The sequence below is a fragment of the Chamaea fasciata genome, unplaced genomic scaffold, assembly GCF_029207755.1.
Source record: "Chamaea fasciata isolate MVZ Bird 193981 ecotype frontalis unplaced genomic scaffold, bChaFas1.0.hap1 SCAF_14, whole genome shotgun sequence".
Classification (NCBI taxonomy): Eukaryota; Metazoa; Chordata; class Aves; order Passeriformes; family Sylviidae; genus Chamaea; species Chamaea fasciata.
In genome coordinates, this window is record NW_027094099.1 from 1807575 (window position 1) to 1829157 (window position 21583).

General features: G+C 53.1%; 2 protein-coding genes and 1 pseudogene across 6 annotated transcripts in view; 1 reads left to right on the plus strand and 2 right to left on the minus strand.

The window, feature by feature from the left end:
• Positions 1-476: 476 nt before the first annotated feature.
• LOC136297015 (mRNA export factor GLE1 pseudogene) lies at positions 477-5952 on the plus strand (annotated as a pseudogene).
• CUNH15orf39 (chromosome unknown C15orf39 homolog) lies at positions 5826-18810 on the minus strand. 3 transcript variants are annotated; one of them, XM_066196273.1, is made up of 4 exons: positions 18722-18810; positions 10310-13360; positions 9897-9934; positions 9611-9695 (listed from the first exon to the last, which is right to left on the minus strand). In XM_066196273.1, exons 2-3 carry the CDS (start codon positions 13308-13310, stop codon positions 9897-9899), a joined length of 3039 nt encoding a protein of 1012 aa, XP_066052370.1. In that variant the 5' UTR covers positions 13311-13360; positions 18722-18810; the 3' UTR covers positions 9611-9695. The 3 variants fall into 3 exon arrangements, with proteins under 3 accessions (XP_066052369.1, XP_066052371.1, XP_066052370.1); XM_066196272.1 differs by lacking the exon at positions 9897-9934 and having other exon boundaries at positions 5826-9695; positions 10306-13360; XM_066196274.1 differs by lacking the exon at positions 9897-9934 and having other exon boundaries at positions 9593-9695.
• Positions 18811-20377: 1567 nt separating this feature from the next.
• The window catches only part of PPCDC (phosphopantothenoylcysteine decarboxylase), a 32590-nt gene continuing 31384 nt past the window's right edge, over positions 20378-21583 (minus strand). For 2 of the 3 annotated variants that reach the window (XR_010723031.1, XR_010723029.1), the window contains one exon: positions 20378-21151. The gene's annotated coding sequence lies outside the window, so the exon portion shown is untranslated. Of the gene's footprint in view, positions 21155-21583 lie in introns of all 3 variants that reach the window. The other variant, XR_010723030.1, reaches the window with a different exon arrangement.

Below are 21583 nucleotides of genomic sequence, written 5' to 3' on the forward strand. Positions count from 1 at the left end.
GGAGCCATTTCTGGGCTTGGGCAGAGATTTGGGGATCTCTCCCAGCTCTTCTGCCAGGTCAGCCTGCTTCAGCCACTGCCGCAGGAGCTCCGGGGAGGAGCGGGACACGGAGCCCGAAATCGTGTCACAGAGCAAGGTGTGCAGGGTGGTGAAGTACTGCCCGACCTCAGGCTGGACACCACCGAGGCATCTCTGAGGGCAGCAGGCTCCTGGCTCCCATCCTTGTTTTGGGGTGAGGAGTCCTCCCACAGGTGCTTCCTGCAGAACAGGATGGGGTCTGAGCCCTTGGCCCTCTCCAGGTACTCCTGGTAAGGTGCCAGGCTGAAGACGTTGTGGATCACAGGTGTTATAAATGATCACGAGCCAATTCAAAATCCAAAGATTTATTTAGCAATTTTCAAAAATCAATTTCGAAAATGCCACGATAAATCAGGACAACATCGACCGAATGTTGGGTGGACCACCCGGCATCGACAATGGTGCTCTCAGGTATGGCCACGAATTCAGAATCTCAGGGTAGGAGCTTTATACCATTTTTCTGCCCTGAGGCAAAAACACGACTGCCGCAAAGAACACGAATTCGCCCAAAACATGACATCATGCATATAGCACAACTGCCGAAATGTCCTTCATCCCCCGAGGGATGTTTTTGAAAGGGTTTCCTGAAGAAAAGTCCAAAAAAGAGTCTCTGAATTTTCTGTTGGAGCACTTGGGTGAAATCACCTGCTAGTTTCCCTCGAGATCATTATCAGATCCTTGAGTGGCTGCGAAGATGTGGCCCGCCTGTGATTAATGAGCCATTTTCACGTTATCTCTTCTGTTATGTTGCAAATGTCGTGGTGGCACCTCCAAGCTAAAAAAAGACTTTGGAATTCTTGGAGGCACCCTCGGACTGTCTCCAAGAATCCATTTTTTTTTAAAATTTCAATGTAAATTTTTCCACATACTGTCGCTCTGATTCTTTAGCCTTCTGATGACTGTTTACATATTTCTAGTGGAGTCTCTCACGAATGTAACATAAACAAGTAGATTGTTTTCATTCCAGTCTGTGAAGGACTGGTGAACTGACCACTAGGATCAGAAAGGTGTTCCTCTCATCTACCAGTCTTTGACCAAACTCCAAATCCTATTTAAATCACAAATGATAATAAACTTTCTCTTTCTCTGCTCACCTCTGAACCTGAGTGAGTGTAGTTCTTTCGTGTCCCTACCGGTGACAACATACAGTTTTAATACACGAATTTTATACAGTACATCTATTACAACAGGCATGGGTGGGGAGGATGACAAAGCTTTGGTGTCCCTCAGGTCTTCCAGCCCCTGGGTGGGGGTCACGGATGGAGAAGGGCGGATGAGCTCCTTGGCTGGATCCTTGACCTTGCAGGCATTTCCTTCCCCTGGTCCCCCACGGGGGGTGTCCTGAGGGGCCGGGCTGATGTTCCTCCTCGCTGGGTACAAGGGTGGGACAGCTATAGCTGGTCTACAGCTGCACAGATCATTTGGCCCAACAGACCAACTTGACCACTCTAGCTTGTTAGAAGATAGAAGTAAACGAGTCCCCAAGCATACTAATGGTATATTGGATTTAAGTTCAAACAGGGGACCTCACCCAATCCCTTTGAATCATGGATGCACTCCTATCATTGGCCAGTGAGCTGGGTGAGTTAAGATCTTTAGCCAATCACGTTTTATGATCAGAGGATTTGAAACCCTTCTAAAAAGACCTGTCAGACAATAAACCTTGGCTCTTGCTGCATGACCCACAGTGTGCGCTTGTCACATTCCTGTCTCCAACACCCAAGCGACGATTGGTGCCCTGTGTGAGGACAACAAGCTGCCATGTTATTGTGGGGAGACGGGGAAACAGAGATTGCTGCCGGGCAGCTTGTAGGGCTGTGAGAAGTTGTGGGCAGTGGAAGGAGCAGCCGGCAGCAGAAAGACTGCGGGCAGTGGAGAGAGCTGCAGGCAGTAGAGAAAGCCGTGGGCAGCAGAGAGACCTTTTCTTAGCTTGCAGTGCAAGAATAATATTCTATTACCATCTGTTAAAACCAGGTGGGACAGTGTTCTTATCTCTTCCACAACCCATTCTCTCTCTCTCTGGGGGAGATATCTGCTGTTAATGGGCCATTAAGGCTCACTGCATGACTGATAAAATTACATCATCCCATTGTGAGATGCTCCACCCAGAGGGAGGAGCCAAGCGTTCCTACCTGGATATAATGTGAGTTTTGGAGCGCCACAGATAGCTTTTCCACTGGATTCCCAGAGGAAGACCAGACCCTTCTATGCCACCACTGGACCGTCAGCAGAGGAAAACGACACCTTTCTACAGGATCACTGCTTCAACAGAACTACATCTGCCACTCCAGGAGGACTGCAGCCAATATTTAAGCGGACTGCTACCAACACCCTGACTGACAGAGTATCAGGTTGTATTCTGACTCTGTCATTGCTTTGTACTACTGCATTTTATTTTAATTTTCCTACTCAAGACCTGTTATTCCTATTCTCATATCTTTGCCTGAGAGCCCCTTAATTTCAAATTTATAATATTTTGGAAGAAGGGGGTTTACATTTTCCATTTCAAGGGAGTCTCCTGCCTTCCTTAGCAGACACCTTTCTTTTCAAACCAGGAAAGAGCTGCGGGCGGCAGAGAAAGTTGCGGGCAGAGAACACTGCAGGCAGCAGAGAAAACCAAGGGCAGTGCAGAGAGCTGCGGGTAGTGGAGAGTGAGGCAAGGAACAGCAGGGAAAGCCACGTGGGTCCATTTACAGACAACACTGGGAGAAATGGGAGCGTGGGAGTCAACGCCAGAAGACCCTACACTTCAGGTATGGAGTCTGATCTTAACAAAAAGAGGGATTAAACATGATAAACAGGCTTTACTAGCCTTAATAAAGTGGTGTGGGGGCCATGGACTGGATGTGTCCAAAGGGGCTGCCTTGGACTTAAAAACATGGGACCAGGCTGGCAGATATATCCTTGCAGCAGCTGCCATAGGCGATGAAACTGCCATCAATGTCATCAAGTCCTGGAGGCTCATCCTGGACCTGATAAAACAGTTAGAGAGCGAGCAAGACGTGAGGGCGGCAGAGGGGATGGTACTGGGTGAGCAGGGGAGGAGGACAGGCAGACCAACCACTGCACGGTGCAGCAGCTCCCCGGCTCGGCGTGACCTGTCCACAGAGCGCCCTGTGGCTGCCCGGGACCACGCCATGGCCCCAGGCCGGGACGATATGCCGGCCAATCATCCTGCCATTGTGCAGAGCCACGGACCTAGCCCACACCAGGGTGTGATGGTGGTAGAGCACACCGTCGGTGAACAAAGAGGCGGAGACACCCCACGCTCCCAAGCTGAGTTAAACGGGCATCCTGTGGCCATCCCAGGTCCTGCTGCCCCGGGTCCTGCCTCTTCTCTGCGTCCTGCTGTGCCAGCCTTTGGAGCTGTGACGGGCTGCCCTGCCTTTTCTCCGTACCCTGCCACTTCAGCTGAGACTACTGAGACCACAACTGCCCACCACAAAACAGCTGGCTGGTGTGGAGCTGCTTCTGCCTGCTGCCAGGCAATGCTTGGCTGCCGTGAGATAACTGGCTGCTGTGGGGCACGTGGCTGCTGCAGAGGCCTCTCTGCCACCAGGCCTGGCTGTGCAGCAATGACAAACAAGCCCTCTGTGACCAAGCCTAGCAATGCTGGCTCTGCTGCTGCACTTCAGGGGTGCCCAGCTCTTGCAGAGACAAAGCACTTTGCAGCTCTTCCAATTATGCCCGTGCAGCCCTTCCAACAGCGCGTGCCAGAGACACCTACACCTCCTGCTACAACACGTGCGCCAGGACTGCCTCCTCCAGGAGCCCACTGGTGTGGCTCTGAGACTGCGCCTTCTGCCCAACCTCCGCAGGGCCGGTCCAGCTGTCCCTGCAACTCAGGGGCAGGCCCGGGAAATAAGTCATCAGAAATTCCCAGAAGAAACAGCAAATGGGGGAATCCCTCAGCAGTTGCCACCACGACCGCACTGCCACCTTCAGAGCGGGAGTTTTCTTTGGATTGTGTATCGGCAAGGGATGTGAGACAGAGCCATCATCCCTCAGTGGAGCCCGAAAATATCGCCACCATCACCATGCTGCCGACAGCGCTGCCCGATCCTGTGACTGTCTGGCAAAAGGAAAACGATCACCTTAGTCTCCTGGAAATAAATCAAGAAGTTGTTCCAGCAGTGCTGTCATCTAAAGCTGCAAAAGTCGAAGGCAGCATTCAGATGTATGAAGAGACGCACAGGCTGAGAGCAAAGGAGAGGCTGAGACAGCGGCAGGAGAAGCAGGAGCAGATGGTGAGGGCAGCCTATGCCCAGGCCATTGAGCAGCTGAAGCACTTTGATGAACTGAGGAAGCTAAAGCAACATCAGGAATTCCAAGAGTTGCAAGAAGTAATGGAGAAGAGCTCAAGGAAGGCTCAGGAGCAGCAAGAGAAATTGAAGGAAGAACACCAACAGAGAGCAAAGATATTGAACCTAAAATTGCGTGAGGCAGAGAAGCAGAGGCAACGCCAGGAAGAGCTGGAATGTTTGCACAAGGAAGAGGGCCAGGAGAGACTGCGTCGCCTTTATTCCATCCAGGAGGAGCTGCTGCAGCTGAACCAGCAGCTTGATCCCAACTACAGGCACAAAGACTTGCCCAGAATCAATCTGTCTGCGTACAGCAATCGTGGCAACCAGATCTGTGGACTGGTGTCAGGGCTCATCCGTGCCATGAGCGAGAGAGGGTCCCTGACTCAAGCAGATGTGGACAGCACTGAAAGAGCCCTGCAGGAGATGCGAGGGTTGATATCCGGCATGCAGCAGGAAATCACTGCAGCCATAGAAGAAAAAAAGAGGAAAGATGAAGAGGAAAAGAAACAAAAGCAGAAAGAGTTAGAGAAAAAAGAGCAGACTCCTGTCCCTGCACAGCAACTGGGGGGAAATCAGCAGAAGGAAGGACTTCAAGTTAAAACAGGAGAAAGTATCATGCAGTGGTACCAGCAGCTTCAGGATGCTGCTGAGCAATGTGTGGCTGCTTTCAGTGAAATTGGAAACTGCAAAGGCAACACTGAAGTGAAGAAGATAAAAACAAACTTGCAGAAAGCAGCTACAATCCCTGTGAGCCAGATTTCGAGCATATCAGGCTCTAAGCTGAGAGAGGTGTTTGACAAGATCAATAACCTGCTGTCCGGTGAGCCTGTTCAAACTGAAGGGCAAACGGTGCTGGTGACCCAGCATCCACAGGGGCTGGAGTTTGTTCGTTACAAACTTGCAGAGAAGTTTGTGAGACATGGGGAAGGAGAAGTATCTTTTCACCATGATTCAGCTTTTCCAATAGCTGCGGTGCTCTCAGGAATCTGGGAATTACACCCTCGAGTCGGAGACATATTTTTAGCTCATCTGCACAAAAAGTGCCCATACTCTGTGCCCTTCTACCCTGCCTGCAAAGAGGGGACTTCCATGGAAGAGTATCAGAGAATGCTTGGATATGAAGTTCATGATTCTACAGTGGAAGAACATGATCATTTTCTTAAAAGGATGTCAGGAATGATTCGTCTCTATGCTGCCATCATTCAGCTTCGGTGGCCTTATGGAAACAAACAAGGGGCACATCCTCACGGTCTGAGCTATGGATGGCGCTGGCTTGCACAGATGTTGAATCTGGAGCCGCTGGCAGATGTGACAGCTATGCTGCTTTTGGATTTCCTGGAAGTGTGTGGCAATGCTCTGATGAAGCAGTACGGGATTCAGTTCTGGAAAATAATGTTCTTTATCCAGAAATCCTATATCCCAAGAATTGAAGCTGTGACCAGCTCTGGCCAGATGGGCTGTTTGTCACGTTTGAAGAGTTTTGTGCAGAAATGTCTACAGGCAGAGGAAATTCCATTACCAAAGGGCATTTTGACACCTTCCTTTTGGAGAACATAAAACAGTCTGTATTTCCTTTCCCCTTAATGTTAAATTCAACAAGATTTATTTGTTAGACTTAGAGGCTAATCTTTGCATTAGATCTTTATAAGTTTTTGTATAATAAATTACTGAAACTTCAAGACTTTTCCTTCATATGTTTAATCATGTGGAAGATGCTTTAAATCCGTTGTCCTGACAGCTCCAGAGGTTAAGGACTCTTGTACTGAAAAATTGCACAGTACTGTTCAGCTCATGGAAGTGAAAATACCCCACAGAGCAGAGTAGCAAAAGCTCTTTACACATTGAATCACTTAACACTACCTGAACAATCCCCAAACCCAATAATCTTAAACCATTTCCTATTGCTACAGTCTTTGGGTGATGCCCAGTCACCTAAATCTAAAGGAATGATAAAAGACATTATCATAAACAAGTGGGAAGGTCCGTGGGACCTCATTACATGGGGACGTGGGTATGTGTGCATTTCCACAGACACCAGAACGAGATGGACACCGGCCAGGTGTGTCTGCCCTGCCCCACGTCCTGCTCAGGACCAGAAACAACTCCCTCCTGATGGTCCCTCGGCAGATATTGTGGACCAGCGATTTTAACTTCTACACCTTTTACATGGAGATCCGCCCAGCCCGGACAATCAAGCAGGCCAAGGGGGTGAAGCCCCTATGGTGTGGCGGGCAGGGTCCAAATACAAGTGTGGGGAGGCCTGGCAGATTGAGTATATCACACTGCCCCAGACACGCCAAGGTAAGCACCATGCGCTCACAATAGTAGAAGCCACCATGGGGTGGCTGGAGACCTACCCTGTGCCCCACGCTACTGCCCAGAACACCATCCTAGGCCTTGAGAAGCAAGTCCTGTGGAGACACGGCACCCCTGAGAGAACTGAGTCAGATAACAGGACTCATTCCAACAACAGCCTTATCAACACCTGGGCTAGGGAACATGGCATTGAGTGGGTGCCCCATATCCCCTACCATGCACCAGCTGCAAGCAAATTGGAGAAGTACAACAAACTGTTCAAAACCACCTTGAAAGCATTAGGTGGGGGAATCTTTCAAAAATGGGGAGCAGCATCTAGCAAAGGCCACCTGGTTAGTTAACACCCCAAGTTCCACCAACAAAGCAGGCCCTGCCCAGTCTGAGCCCCTGCATCCAATAAAGGGAGACAAAGGCTCAGTGGTACATATGAGAAGTTTGTTAGAGAAGACAGTTTGGATCAATTCTGCCTCAAGCATCTGCCTCAAACCCATCTGAGGGACTGTCTTTGCTCAGGGACCAGGCTGCACATGGTGGATAATGCAGAAAGATGGAATAACAAGATGTGTGCCTCAGGGAGATCCGAGTGTTGGGTGAGAACCATGTGTAAATATCATTGTTTGCTGAATGTCCCTGCCATAGTCTGTATGCAGCCGTATACTGTGTGTTTGTGTATGTGTATGAATAATGTATGTGAGTTAGAATATACATTGGGTTTAGTTGTAAGTTGATGATATGGCGATAAGGGGAGGGATGTCCTGGCTTTATGATGCTTGTACCCTCAATTGTCTGTTCAGTTTATGTTAGATACTATGTTCTGTACCTTTAAGATTGGTTCTGAGAGCAAAGGGGGAGAAAGAGAAGCACCGAGTTTGTTTTCCAAAACTGCTCTCACTCCTCCATTCTGCTCCTGGACTGTGCTGTCTGCAGCATGGACAGTGGGACAGAGATCTCCTGTGCTTTTAGTTACGTTTTAGCTAGCTGAAGCAGAGAAGTTCCCTAGATTGCTTTTTTTTCCCTTTTTCTTAAGACTATTTAAACCTGCTCTGGACTGAAAACCCAGAAGAGCACTGGGAGCTCACACCTGCATCCCGCCGGGGCCCGGACCTCAACATTTTCCAGCACCAGAGGGACTGATAAGAGACTGAGCGAGCCAAGCAAGGACTTTCTCAATTTTGCCATCTCTCTTCAGAACGGTGAGAGGTTTTATTGTTTCATATTATCCATTTTTTTAATGCTTGTAGGCACTTTACTAGTTGAATAAACAGTTTTTTCCACTTTTCTCCCAGGAGATTTCTTTCCCAGACCAATTAGAGGAAGGGGCGTTTGGGTTTACTTCCCAGAGGGACACCATCCAGAGGTTTTCTCCCAAATTTGCCCTAAACCAGGACAAATATATTTTATAGTATCCCTAGGACACCCAGGAAGGCCCTGTTGTGCCCACACTGGGAAGCAGAGACAGGAGGACATATCTGGAAACAAGCCAAACTCTTTTAAACCAGGTGAGGCAGCTCTTCATATTCTTACAAGAAAATTAAATTAAGGGAAAGAACTTTCTTCCCTGGAACCTTCTATACGTATAAAAAACAACAACATTATTCACAAACACTGCTTTCTGAATCACTGTGCACAGGCATGGAGTGGTGAGGGGCAGTGAGGAGAACACCAGCATCCCCTTTACTCATCCCATCTCCACAGAAATCCAGAAAGGCACCCACAGAAATCCCCCAGTAGCAAACACACCATTTGGCTAAAATAAGAACAGTTTGGGTAGGGTCATTTCTTTCTCCCCCACCCCCCCCTCCATTTTCTTAATTTAAAATAAATAATCCCTGTAGTGAAACACAAATTTAGAAAAACCCTTGTTTTATTCCTCCACGCCCTGCAGCAGCTTGAAGAACACCTGAGTGATGAGTTTTTAAGGCCTCTGCTGTGTACCCTGCTGCAGCCCCCCAGGGTGAGGGGATGTCCATTAGTCCTGGGATGCCCACATCCCTGCTGGGATGCCCGTAACCCTTTGGGATGAAAGGATCCTTCCTTCCAAGGTCTGGCAGCATCACTCCCCTCTCTGCCCCTTTAGTCTCCACCAAGGTGGTCCCTAGATGTGCATCTCCCACGTCCTCCTTTGGGACAGGATCTGGGGTGTAAAGTGATTTGGTTTTCTTTTCTTTAAGAGTCTTCAAATCTTTCTTGCAGCCTTTTAGTTTAAATAAAAAGACACGTATAAATTACTGTATTTAAAGAAAAAAATAACAACCCAAAACACATGACCTGAAGGTAGCAGCTCCTTATAAAGGTAAATCCAGAACATTTGTAAAATGTTAATTTTCATTTTTAACAAAAGAAACTTAGTCCTGGGACTATGGAAGCCATGATTCCCTTGCCTTGTTGTGCCAGTTCTTTGTGGCACCTTAAAGGTGAAAATCCTAGAGGAAGGGGATGTTTATTGGGAATGGTGTGGATAAAGCAGGAGGGGGTCTGTTGTCCCTGTAGCCCCTTATTCCAAGGCTGGGGATGGTTCTGTGGCCATTTCCATGCTGCTCTTGCTCCAGCTCCACTGGAACTCCAGCCATTCCCTCTCAGCTCACCAGGGCAATCATGGATGGAGGCGGGAGGTGCACTAAAAGATGATCCATTCACAGAAAAGCAACTCCAACTGCTGTGAGGGGCTCCAGCCCATGCCTGCGGGCCTGGATAACCCACCAGCATCCCTGTGTGTGTCCCTGGAGCACCACTGAGCTGTCCTCCGTCCTGAGCAGTATCCCCAGAGGGTCCCTGGCAAGGTATCAGCATCCTGGAGAATTCTGGTGCTGGTGGGAGCTGAGCACCTGCCTGCAGGGCTGCTGGCAGTCTTGGCATCCAATGGCTCTGGGGACTCAGGACCTTCCCACTCCCGTCATCATTTGGCTGTTGCCCTTGGCACATTTCCCAGTGCCTCCTTTTCCTTGATCTGTCTGTGGCTGTGCTTTGCCATCAGCTTTCAGTGCCTCCATGCCAGGGCTACCTGGGAGAGAAAAGAGTGGTTAGGGAGGGCACACCTCCACATCCTGAAGAATCCCTGCTCCAGCCCGGCCCAGGGAGTGGAGCTTCCCCAGCCAGCTCGAGCTGCTCATCATCACATGAAATCCACACACATACACCTCCACAAAATGACAAACAAACCCTATAAATTCCTACAGACCCACGTGGAACAGGAGTTACCTACTTGGAAGGCTGCTGGCCAGTGTCTGAGCTTGAACCTGGAAGAAATAAAGTTGCTGGTAAGGGCCTTGAGTAGCAGCAAAAGGTTATCTGGACACAGCAGTGAAGTCACTAGCTGGATGGGACAGCCACGGGTGGCAGGTCTGACACTGCACCCTCGGATGGGCAGAGGTGGCCTGGAACTGACTGAAACCTCCTCAATACCCCCAGGGTGAGTTTTCTCCCTTCCAGCTCAAACTTTCCCCCCTCCAGAACCCACAGAGGAAAAGCTGGGCAGAACCCTCGGTAGGACAGGGATGCTGAGGCACCTTTGGATGCTCCCCAAGACCAGCAGCACCTGAAGGGCAGGTGCAGCTGGAACATCCCTGGGAGAGCCCCAGGGACCCAACCCCAGGAGATGCTGGGCTACCTACCGAGCTGCTGCCAGATGGAGTTGTGCCAGTGGAGGTTGAGCAGGTCAGGGTAAATTTCGGGAAGCTGCTTGAGCGCCAGGAGCTTCAGCATGCGGGAGGTGCAGCTCTTCAGCTCCAGGTCCCTCAGGTGCTTCTCCTCCGAGAGGGTGGTGGGACGCAGCTCCACCTTGTGCTTCTGCAGCACCTGGTCCACAAAGCTCCCGGGCAGCTTTGGGAAGAGCTTCTCCTTCACCACGTGGATGGGGATGAAGATGGCTCCCGCCCGGACAACATGGGGGAAAGGGCAAGACAACATGAAGGTGTTCAGCTGGGAGAGCAGTTTGGTGAGGAGCTCAGCCACGTCCTGGAAAGCCAGCCAGATCTCCTTGCCATTGCTGGGCTTCTGAGGATTGGGAGCCTTGGAGCCATTTCTGGGCTTGGGCAGGGATTTGGGGATCTCTCCCAGCTCTTCTGCCAGGTCAGCCTTCTCCAGCCACTGCCGCAGGAGCTCCGGGGAGGAGCGGGACACGGAGCCTGAAATCGTGTCACAGAGCAAGGTGTGCAGGGTGGTGAAGTACTGGCCCGAGCGACTCCGTGCCGGGACATCACCAACCTGCCTGACCACCAAGACCCTCTCCTCCCCCGGGGTGGAGGGGGCTTTGGGAAGCAGGGTCTGGGGAGGGTTTGGGCCTAGGATGATGCTGCTGAGCTGGGGCCCAGGCAGTGGGAGCAGGGGGGTGCAGGATGGAGAGGAGGCTGGCTGAGCGGGCGTGGGGGTGCTGCTGGGGGGGCTGGGCTGGGGGGCCTGGGGGCTGCCGTCCCGCCGGGGCGGCTCGGTGCTGGGTGGGAGGGAGGGCAGCAGCTTGTATTTTTGGAACATGAAGGTGACTGAGCTCTGGAAACTGCTCCTGTCCCCAGAGTCCGCCTCAGGCCTCCGGGGCTGCGCAGCCTCTTCCAACCCCACCTTCCCCCCTGCAGCCTCCTTCTCCTCCTTATCCTCTTGCTCCAGTGTCCCCTCTGCACACCCAGTGGGTCTCTGGGTGTCCCCAGCTTCTACCACTCTCTTCTTGAAGCTAAGGTCCAGCACCATGTCCTCAGGGGGTGGCTCCTCAGTGCCCGGCCTGTCAGGGCTGCCCTCCTGAGACTCTAGCTCTTGGGGCACAGGCTTTGGCTTTTTAGGGCTGCTCCTGTAACAGCTTTCCCCTTGGCTCTGCACTGCACCGCTGCCCGACCTCAGGCTGGACACCACCGAGGCGTCTCTGAGGGCAGCAGGCTCCTGGCTCCCATCCTTGTTTTGGGGTGAGGAGTCCTCCCACAGGTGCTTCCTGCAGAACAGGATGGGGTCTGAGCCCTTGGCCCTCTCCAGGTACTCCTGGTAAGGTGCCAGGCTGAAGACGTTGTGGATCACAGGCATGGGTGGGGAGGATGACAAAGCTTTGGTGTCCTTCAGGTCTTCCAGCCCCTGGGTGGGGGTCACGGATGGAGAAGGGCGGATGAGCTCCTTGGCTGGGTCCTTGACCTGTCTGGCATTTTCCTCCCCTGGTCCCCCACGGGGGGTGTCCTGAGGGGCTGGGCTGATGTTCCTCCTCCCTGGATAATGGGGCTCCTCCACGCCTTGCCTGGGTTTCTCCCAGTTCCCTCTTCTCTCAGGAAATGTCTCAGCAAGCCCACCAGAGCCCCCAGAAAGCTTCTCTGACGTGCAGACAGGCTGGAAAGCGCTGCTGTGCCTCGGTGCTGCTCTCCACTGCAGACTGTCCACCCCATGCTGCTCACACCCTGTCTCCATTCCGGGAAAGGAGGCGTGGAATACGGATGCATCTCCCAGGCTGACAGCAAACCCTGGGTACCCGGTGTTCCTGGGCAGCTCGGCATCCCTGGGTGGCTCAGCATCCCTCAGCACCGCCCCCAGCCTGGCACCCCCCGTCCTCGGCACGTAGGGCTCCAGGGGGCTGGGGAAGTAACCCCTGGGGGCTTGGGGCTTGAGGTAGGTGCTGGGAAAGGGCTCCCTGCTTCCCACATAGCCAAAACGAGGCAGGGCACTGGGCTCCCCCACACTGGGAGCCGGGGGGTGGCACAGGGGGCCAGCTCTGTGGGGTGACAGCGGGTAGGGGGGCAGCGGGTAGCACATTGCTGTCCTGTCCCGGGCCACTGGGCTGGCGTCAGGTGGCTGGAGCTTGGGCCAGGGGTCCAGGCTGAAGCTGGGGAACTCCGGCACCTTCTTCTGGCTCTGGGGAGAGGGACAACTTGCTTCCAGGAACAGGGTGCTGAGGGGTGGCCCGTACTTATCAAAGGTGACGCAGCAGTGAGGTAAGGCAGCGGGGGAGCCCAGCTGCTCCTTGGAAGGCACGGCCTGGCTGGAGGGCAGCAGCTGGAGCCTGTGGTCAGAGCAGGGACCCCTCTTGTGGGGCTCGCTGGGGTGCAGAGGGTGGCTGGCGGGGGGCAGGGCCCAGTTTACCTCCCCTGGGCGCTGCTGCAGGCTCTCTGCTTGCGTTCCCAGTAGCAGAGCCATCCTGGGAGCCAGGAAGGAGGCGGGGGTTCCGTACACCGGCTTAGGTGCTAGAGGAGCTGCCTTCTTCACCACCACCGGCTTCTTCACCGGCAAGGGGCACCTGGGGCTGTCCAGCTTCTTCCTGGCCATCAGCTGCTCCTGGCTCAGCCTGTCCTTGCTCTTCTGGGTGTCTGGGGGCTGCAGCCTGGTGCCCGGGCTCGCCGGTGGGTAGGGCAGGAAGCCCAGCAGTGGCCCCTCGGCCGGCACGGGCTGGCTCAGGGCACCGGGGCCGTAGTGCGGGTAGGCGGGCGCGGGGCTCCAGCCAGCCGGGGGCTGCTCGGGACCCTCGGGGCTCTGCAGCGGGCAGGCAAAGTAGGAGCCTTTGTAGTTGAAATGGTTTTCAGAGCCAGGGTGGGGCACGGGGCTGGATGTGCCTGGGGTTTTGCTGGGCAGGAAGCCGGCGGCGGGCTCTGGACGAGGTAGCTTGTTGAGAATCACGGCGTCCGCAGACTGCAAGTACCGTTTCGAGGCCATTTATACAACGGTGCCGGTGTCCCCACGGGAGAGGTGAGCTGCTGGCCTTCCTGGATGGGAGAGAATAAGCCATGAGCAAAGCAAAGTCCCCACAGCCAGCAGCCTGTGGTGGCACAGGGTGACTGAGGGTTCCGACCCACCCCGCAGGGGGAGCGTAACCCAGGTTCTTGTTAATGGAACTCTGGGGGTTGATTAGAATGAAACAACGCTGAATAACCGGTGTTTATAAATACGTATACAAAAAGATGGGGTTTACTGTAGAACAATTTGGTTGCAGTGAAGCCATTTTGGTTGTTACCTACTGAAATACAGCAATATAAAAGCATAAAAATAACACTTCAAACAATGCCTAAGGAAAAGAAAGGGAAGGTTAAGAGCAGAAAGATCCCACCACCCCTGGATCTTACGAGACTGGGAGGTCGCAATTCCACCGTGATGATCTGTCTGCCGTGAGGGAAGCGCAGGAAACACAAAGTTCCAGGGGTTAATATAATGCCTAACTCGCTGGGAACGCCTAGGTACCTCCCCTGGGGCAGGGAGTTTTACTCTGGATGATGTAATGCCGTGGGTCACTGGACACCTCGGAGTATTTGTTTGCTTGTGACACCTTTTAAGACGCGTCTATGGCCCATCAGAGGGGATGAATATCTGCAGGCTAATTTCCAATGTCCCGATAAGGGGAGTTTTCACAGCTGAGCCACTCGAGTAGGGACATTGACAGGACCAAAAAGCAGCATCCCACTTGGCAGGGTTTGTCTCTTATCAGCGTCTTATCTTGTTCAACAGATAACTGCAGGCTGGGATGGGTGTGCGCCCATCTGCACCTGGGCAGTTTACTGCAAATGCTCCATTGTTTGAGGCATTAACCACCAACATTCCAGCCTCTTACAGAACCCCCTACTCAAACATTCCATCATCTGCTGCTGCTCACTCCAAATCTTCTCCCAGGGCGGGTGATTTGCAGTATTGTGGGACAGAAGATCATGTGACCTTTTTTCTATTGCATTGTCCAGATTACTCAGCTCTCCTGTTAATATCTCTGAAAAAATGTAGCCTCATCATGGTAAATTTCAAGGCTTCCGAGGTAGAGCATGGGAAGTTGTGCATATCTTTTTTGTTCCAAATATGCATAAATCCTTGCACTAACTCCCAGGCTAAGTTTGGTTGAGACAAAATCATACTTCCGTAAGCTAAAAATCTTTTCCCACATCATTTTTTTTCAAGTAAAGAGACAAAATAAACTTAGCAAAAATGAAGCTAACAATGTATAAAAGTAATATTTTGACTAATATTTGGTCTCCAAACTAGTTACTTTTGATGAAAACACAAATGAAACAACTATAAATAAACTGATAATCCTAGCACGAACTTTTAGTGCATCAGGCAGGCCTCGGATCAAGACAGGGAATCTCTGCACATGCGAGTCCATTTCCACAGGGGAATGTCACTGCAGGTCCAATAACCGAGTGTTCATTAACTGGAGATGCACAGTCTTTTGTACTCTTTCTACAGCGTGAGGCTTTAATTGGGGAGGGATGTCCCCTTTCCACAGGATCCGACCCTCCCCGCCCCTGAGGGAAGTCCTGGGAGGCTGGCAAGGCATTTCTCCATCTGTCTCCTTGGAAAAGCCCTGGAAAGCTCTGGCTGCTTTGGTTCTAAAGCTCAAAGAGCGCCTGTTGCAGGTAGCAGGGAGCAGAGGTGGGTCAGCTCAGGTGAGGAGAAAGCAGACACCGAGGGGCCAAAATTTCCATCCCCGGCTTCATCTTGTAAAGTAATTGGAGGTTTTTACCCCAAGGCAGCAGCTCAGCCTCTCCCTTTGGGGATTTGGGGCTGCTGTGGGGTGGGTGCTGGCCCGCAGTGACAGGTGGTGGGTGCCAGCAGGTGGAGCTGGCAGCCTGTCCCAGCAACAGTCCTGAGCCCGGAGAACCCCAAGGGCTCTCTGAGCATCACCCAGCATCTCCTGAGCATCCCACTGAGACACCTGATCATCACCTGAGCCTCAAGAGCACCACTGGGCCATCAGCCAGGATCCCCCGGCATCACCTGAGCATCCTGTACATCACCCAAGCAGCTCCAGGACAAACCTGAGCATCCCTCAGCACCGTCCCAGCATGGCCAAATGTCACTCCCTGTCACCCAGCATGGCCCAGCAACCCCAAGCCCAGGGATGGACTCCCTACAGTAGGATCTCCACCAGTTTTGGTTTGGCTTTTTTTTTTTTTCTCTTCCTTTTGTGGCAGAGTTAGCAGAGAAGCCAAGGAGGAAATGGAGGAAGAGCACGTGCAGATAAGATAAAAGCCACATCAACAGCAGGGGAAACAGAGCAGATATGGGGGGGAAACTTGTGGTGGTGGTATGCAGCTCTGCTGGAGAGGACCAGAGCTCCCCAGCTCACCCCAAAACAGCACAACTGAGGCTGCACCTCTCACTGAGCCTTCCCGGTGGGTTTCTCATGCAAGTTTCAATTAATCGCTTCCCAGGAAGGACACTGCTTCCCTTCAGGAATCCTCTGAAAATCCCCAGGGGAACCTCCGTGCTTCCCTCCCTGCTTGTGATAGTGTAGGGTTAAAATGAATTTTAAAATTGTAAGAATTGTAAACGGGTAACTGGGGAGGTGGTGGAGGCAGATAGAAAGGCGAGGCCTGGACGTGCAGGACAGCGAGGCCTCGGGAACGGAACGTTAGCTTTCCTGTAGCCAGGACGATATTTTCATGCTATTGTCTTAACCAAATCAAGTATGACTTTGCCTGGGTAATAAATCAAGGGAAGGGGGCGGGGATGAGTGGGATTTTTGTGATTGGTAGTTAGGGGAGATGTTGATTCAAACAACTCATTAATATGTATAACGCAAGAACATAAAAGCACGGGCCTCTGTATGTCCGGCAAACACTGATTTGGGGCTCCCGCTGCCCCTGTGTTCCGAGCGCTCTCCAATAAAGCACCGACATAGGATTGCCTCCGTGTGACTTTATGTTTCTGAATGCTAACACTTGCACCCTTGGAAGCAGCTCCCCCACATAACTTCCAACAGTTTTATCCTCAGGATAAGTCCTTGGGGTCATTTCCAAGACATGCAGTACCAATTAAATTTGCCAGCACTTCGATCCAGGGAAAACGGCTCCCTTCGAATTGAAGAGAGCTTGAAGAAATCCCCACACTGGGTTATTTTCCTTCCAAAAGGGATCTCTTGGGAGGGTGGTGTTTAAATCCATCTCCCTGGGAGATGCTGCGTGGGACGGCAATGCAGGCATGGGATCCCTTCCCAGCTGTGACAATATTAGGGGTGGACAAGCTGGGACAGCAATCCAGACCTTGGGAGTCCCGACGTTTCCCCACTGCTTCTTCCCCTTTCCCCAAAGCCCCGGGGATCCGCAACTCCCCGCCGTGGGCATATTGTGACACCGGCCCTCCTGTCACCACGGGATCGGGTGACGCCACGGGGCTCGATGCAATAGCCCTGTTTCACCCAGCTGCGAGTTAAATTCTGGGTGGAGGGCTGCAGAGCAGGACGAGTGATGCCACTGCAGCTGCCGGAGCCGGGCACAGGGATCCTTTGGTAGGGCTGAGCTCATTAACGAAATCAGGAAGAGGGGCTCCCTCTCCTCATGAAATCCACAGGGACTTTGCTCAACCGGTGCCATCTCCACACCTGCGCCACGCCAGGAAAACTGCTCTGCTTTTGATGTCACCATCAGCCTTTTCCCTCTGGGACTATCCTTCATGCAGTCAGAGCGGGAGGACAGGGACACGTGGGAATCAGCGCTGGGGGGGGGGGGCGGGATGCTTGGAAGCACCCCATCACATGCAGCCAGTAATTCTGAAACCCTACAGCTGGGAAAAGCAGCGGGTGGAATAAACACAACCGGTTTACTCCTCTTTTATTTATATTATTTTCTTTCCCTTCCTTCTTCTCAGCGTTTTTTCCCACAAGGGGCCGTTTGGCCGCGAGGGAGTAAAAGTAAAACCAAGCGCAGAGGGAACACGTGCCACCACCAGCGAAACCTCCCTGATAAGCTCCCACGGGAGCCTTATCTGCCGCGTTTTGAGTGTCCAAAGGACACAGGAGGGCTCCCGCACCTCCTCGGCCTGCCAAGGCCGTTGGGAACATCTCAAACATCTCTTTTTTTTGCTCCGAAAGCTCCGAACAATGCGCCCGTGTGCGTTATCAGCGGGGCAGGCAGGCTCCCCGGAATTTCCTCCCCGGGATGCGATGCCCGGAGCGGGAGCCTCTCATCGCAGTCTCCCGCCTCCTCCATCGCCACGTGATGCCCAAAACAGCCGCCAACTCCCGGCCAACCAGCAGGGATCGAGAAATAAAATCTCCTAAACCGGCTAGCACGTAGCAACCCCAGCGCCCCCCCCCCCGCGATGTGCTGGGGCACGGGGGGTGTTCCCGGGGTCTCCCCGAAACCAATGGACTCCACCGGTAAGGAGGCGGATTCCCCTGGCCGGCTGCAATCCTGGTTTCACAATCTCGGGGACATTGGGATCCTGCGAGGAGGTCACCATTCCCACGGCCGGCGGGTTCGGATGTCACCGGCATCGCTTCCCCAAACTTCGGTCATTTGGGGCAACAAACAATACGCCTCAGCGGCCCCGACCCCCTTATTCCACATCTTGTCCTTTTCCCACAAAGTTTGCAGCTCCCGAGCTTCTCCCATGCGGGTAAAAGCCCGGCCGGAGCCTTGCCGTGGACGAAGCCCGCTGCTTTTCAAGGCAGTATCCCTATGGAATGCACGCACCAAGCCACGGCTTGTCTGCGATTAAAGCTGAAACCTTCCTCCCAGGAATATTCACTTTTATTTTAAAACCCGAAAAACTTCAGGGAGCATTGAGCGGTCACCAGAAGGGTACAGCGACTGCGCGCCTCTCTACTTGGGGGATTAAAAGCCCTCCAAAACGCATCGATCCCATTTCGACTCATAGATGTCACATCCGAGGCTGGCCACGGTCACGGCTGGGACCCCCTCGGTGCTCGCAGGCCTTTGCCGGGACACGAGGTATGGATGTGGCAGGGGTGGGTGGCCGTGTCCATCCTTCTGTCCCCTCCGCACACCCACGGCCACCGTTTCCGTGTGGGCAACACTCCGGCGACCCCCAAAATAAACCTCTCGCAGGAGCTTGAGCGCACTCACGCTGCCAATCAGCCGCATGATCCAAAGTGTCCATAAATGGGTAAAAACCCCGGGATCTGGAGCATGCGACCCGTTTTTCCTTGCACGGCCCAAGAAGAAGCAGCCGAGCCCGAGGAAGGCGTACAGGGATCCCCCCTCTGCTCGAGGGTTTCACCCGCCGAGGGAGCCCCAAGGCAAGCGCGGCACTGGCCGGGGGTCCGCCCGCCCCGCTGCCCCCGCATCCCTCGGCTCCAGCGCGGCTCCTGGGGACGCGCATCCCCCCGGCCCCGCACTCACCTGCGGCTGCGGCGCGGTGCCTCCCCCGGCGCATCGCTACGGCCTCGGGTGGGGGCTCGACGCGGACGGGGAGAACGGGGAACCGCAGCCCGTCCTCGGCCGGCAGCCCGCGTTGTGCGGAGGAAGTGGGAGGAGGAGGAGGAGGTGGAGAAGGAGGAGGGCTGGGTGTGCGTGTGGGCCGGCCGGAGGAGGGGAGGGGACGGCGCGGGACAGGACAGCCCAGCCACATGTGCGCTGAGCTGGTCGGGGCTCTGTCCCTGCGCTCGGAGCGGGGACTCTCGGCACGAGGACATCCCCGGCGTTCCGGGGGACACCCGCCGCCGGGGAGCCGCTGTACGGAGGGGTCCCTGTTGCAGCGAGCCCCCGTTATAGAGGAGGGGCCGCATGGGGAGCCCACGGTGGGGGAGAGCGTTATTAAGGGCAGCCCTCATTGTGCGGTGCCTCATTAAGGGGACCCGCACTGTGTGGAGCCCCCAGCGAAGGGGCCACCATTTCAGGCAGTCCCCATTAGGAACCACCCTCCCATTAAAGGGGGACCCCACTAGGGAGGAGCGACATTAAGGGACCTCTCCCTACAAGCAGTCCCCATTAGGGAGGGCCCCCAGGAAGGAGCCCCCACTTACAGGCACTGCCCATTAGGGAGGTCCTCCCAGTTACAGGCATCCCCGTAAGAGGGGACCCCCATCGAGGGGACCCCTGGGGCAGGTGTTGACGGCGAAGTCACAGTTCAAGGGACGTGATGTGGCTGTGGAACGCGGAGAGCACGGTAACAACTCGTTCGGTCCAATCCAGTTTAGGAACTCCACGGCCGCCTGAGCAACAAATTGTTCAAAAACACGTGCACAGCTCACCGTGACAGCCAAGACCTTCATATGTAACATTTTCTGATGGACTGGCGCCGGTTAATAAAGGCGTGTATCATCTTGAGCCACGACTGCACCGTAGGCGCAGTCACCCGCCCCGTATCCGGGCGGATAATAACGTCTGCTTCTTAGAGCTACACCGGTGTTCGGGAGTTTTATGTCTAATTTCGGCGGCACAGGCAGTCCCCGTGAAAAGGATCCCCCATTGCAGCCCATGCCTTTGGCTCCAAAGCTCAAAGAGCGTCCGACGCAGGCAGCAGGGAGCAAAGCCGGGTCAGCTCAGGTGAGGAGGCAGCACAGACATCGTGTCTGTGTCTTCTGCATTGTGGGGATTCCCTGTGAAACAGGAGCTCCCCCCTTACAGAGCACAGAGAATCCTTCCCCAGGCTGAGCCTACCGGGATGTGGCCGGACACAAGTCCCTGTGTCCACAAAAATTCTCTTCTTTCTCATCTCGTTTGTAGAGCCAGGGTTCGGCTGGCCGCCTGGGGTGGGCTGGGGATGGCTTCTGAGCCCCCTCAGAGTCCCTTCCCGCCCCAAAGCAAAGCCACTCCTCCTGGATTTAACCCCTGCCAGTCCCAAGCATTAACACGGAGCGTTTATTTAAGGAGTCGCGTCTGGAAAAGTCCATGCAAACATTCCCGGACTAATCATTAACCCTCATAAAAGGCACGTAAATATGATTAACCCAGTGACACAGATCCTGGCAGATCGAGTGCGTTGCCCAAGGCCGTGGAGTGAAGCAGTGGCAGAGGCTCAGCTCCCTCAGGCAGTGTGAAATAAAGATTTCTAAGTGAAAAAGAAATAATTCCACTTTTTTATTACATCACTGAACAAAGACCGAGAACGCAGGGTTTGAATTCTCCTCTCCTTGGCCTCACAAGCATTATTTTCCACTTACAGCTTTAATTTATGGCAGTTTTGTGGCAGCAGCAAAGAAAACAAGGATCTGGGAGGAGCTGGCGCTGAATTCCCAGTCCCTTGGCTCCGAAGTTTACACACCACTGCTTTGTCTGCAGCTCATCGGTCAGGTGATATTAATTAATATTTTCTTTGGTCAAATGGTAATGCAATTAGAGAACAGTTATTGCATTCAATTATGAGATACTATATATTAGTGTGCAAGATACAACAGTTATTATGTATTAAAACAAGCAAATGGGTGGATAATACGGCTTGTTATTTGGAGTTATGGGCATTAAAACGATCAGTGTTAATTTTTGCCTCTCTGAACAGAATCACAATTCCTTCAAAATGGTAGATAATCCCTTTAAGCATGAGTTGGATCAACATTTACATAACTTTACTCAAGAAACACCTTTCCTCGTCCAGGTTTGGCCACATCCCTGCTGCCAGGCATCCAGCTGGACTCTTGAAAGCTAATTTTTAACACTTTCTCACTCTTCTATTTCTCTGCCACAGAGAGGGGAGTTTCTACCTGTTGTCTCAGCAAACATCTGCTGTTTTGTTCTTTTTCCCGTGAATTTCCTTCTCTCAACTTCCCGTGTAGTTCATCTCTGCCTTAGGGACTCAGCTGGTCTGAGCAGCTCCTTGCTGAGGCATGAAACCTGCTGGCACAGGAGACACCAACTTAAATTATTCAACCTCAATTATTTAACCTCTATTTTATTGTTTTATTTTTTATATTAATTTTTAACGACTTGGGAGTGTGTCTTTGGGGGAAAGGTGGGTGGTGATTCCCGCTCAGGGCATGGCCATTCCCACCCTTTTTGCCCCTCCAGCCATCAGCACCCTCTCTGTTTGGTACCCAGTGATGGAAGCAGCCCCAGCACCCCCACAGGGTTGCTGTGAGCCCAGGAACAGGGAAGAAGGAGAGATCAGCTACTCAACTGATCCCCCGGTGACAGGGAGAGGTGGGATTTAAAAGTCACCCAGTGCCACAAACCCCACAGCTTCCCTGGTTTTAAACACAGCAGCCCTCCAAAATGACCTTGGGTTTGCTCCTAGGGGCCAGACAACCCCTCTCCATGCCTCAAATC

What these genes read in the sequence shown, in the direction of transcription:
- CUNH15orf39 (XM_066196272.1), bottom strand. Translation starts at nt 13,310, where the DNA reads ATGGCCTCGAAACGGTACTTGCAGTCTGCGGACGCCGTGATTCTCAAC. An exon ending in ATCTGGCAGCAGCTCGGTAG is followed by an intron (nt 9,696 to 10,305) that starts GTAGCCCAGCAT and finishes TCTCCCAGGTAG; the next exon opens with CCCTGGCATGGAGGCACTGA.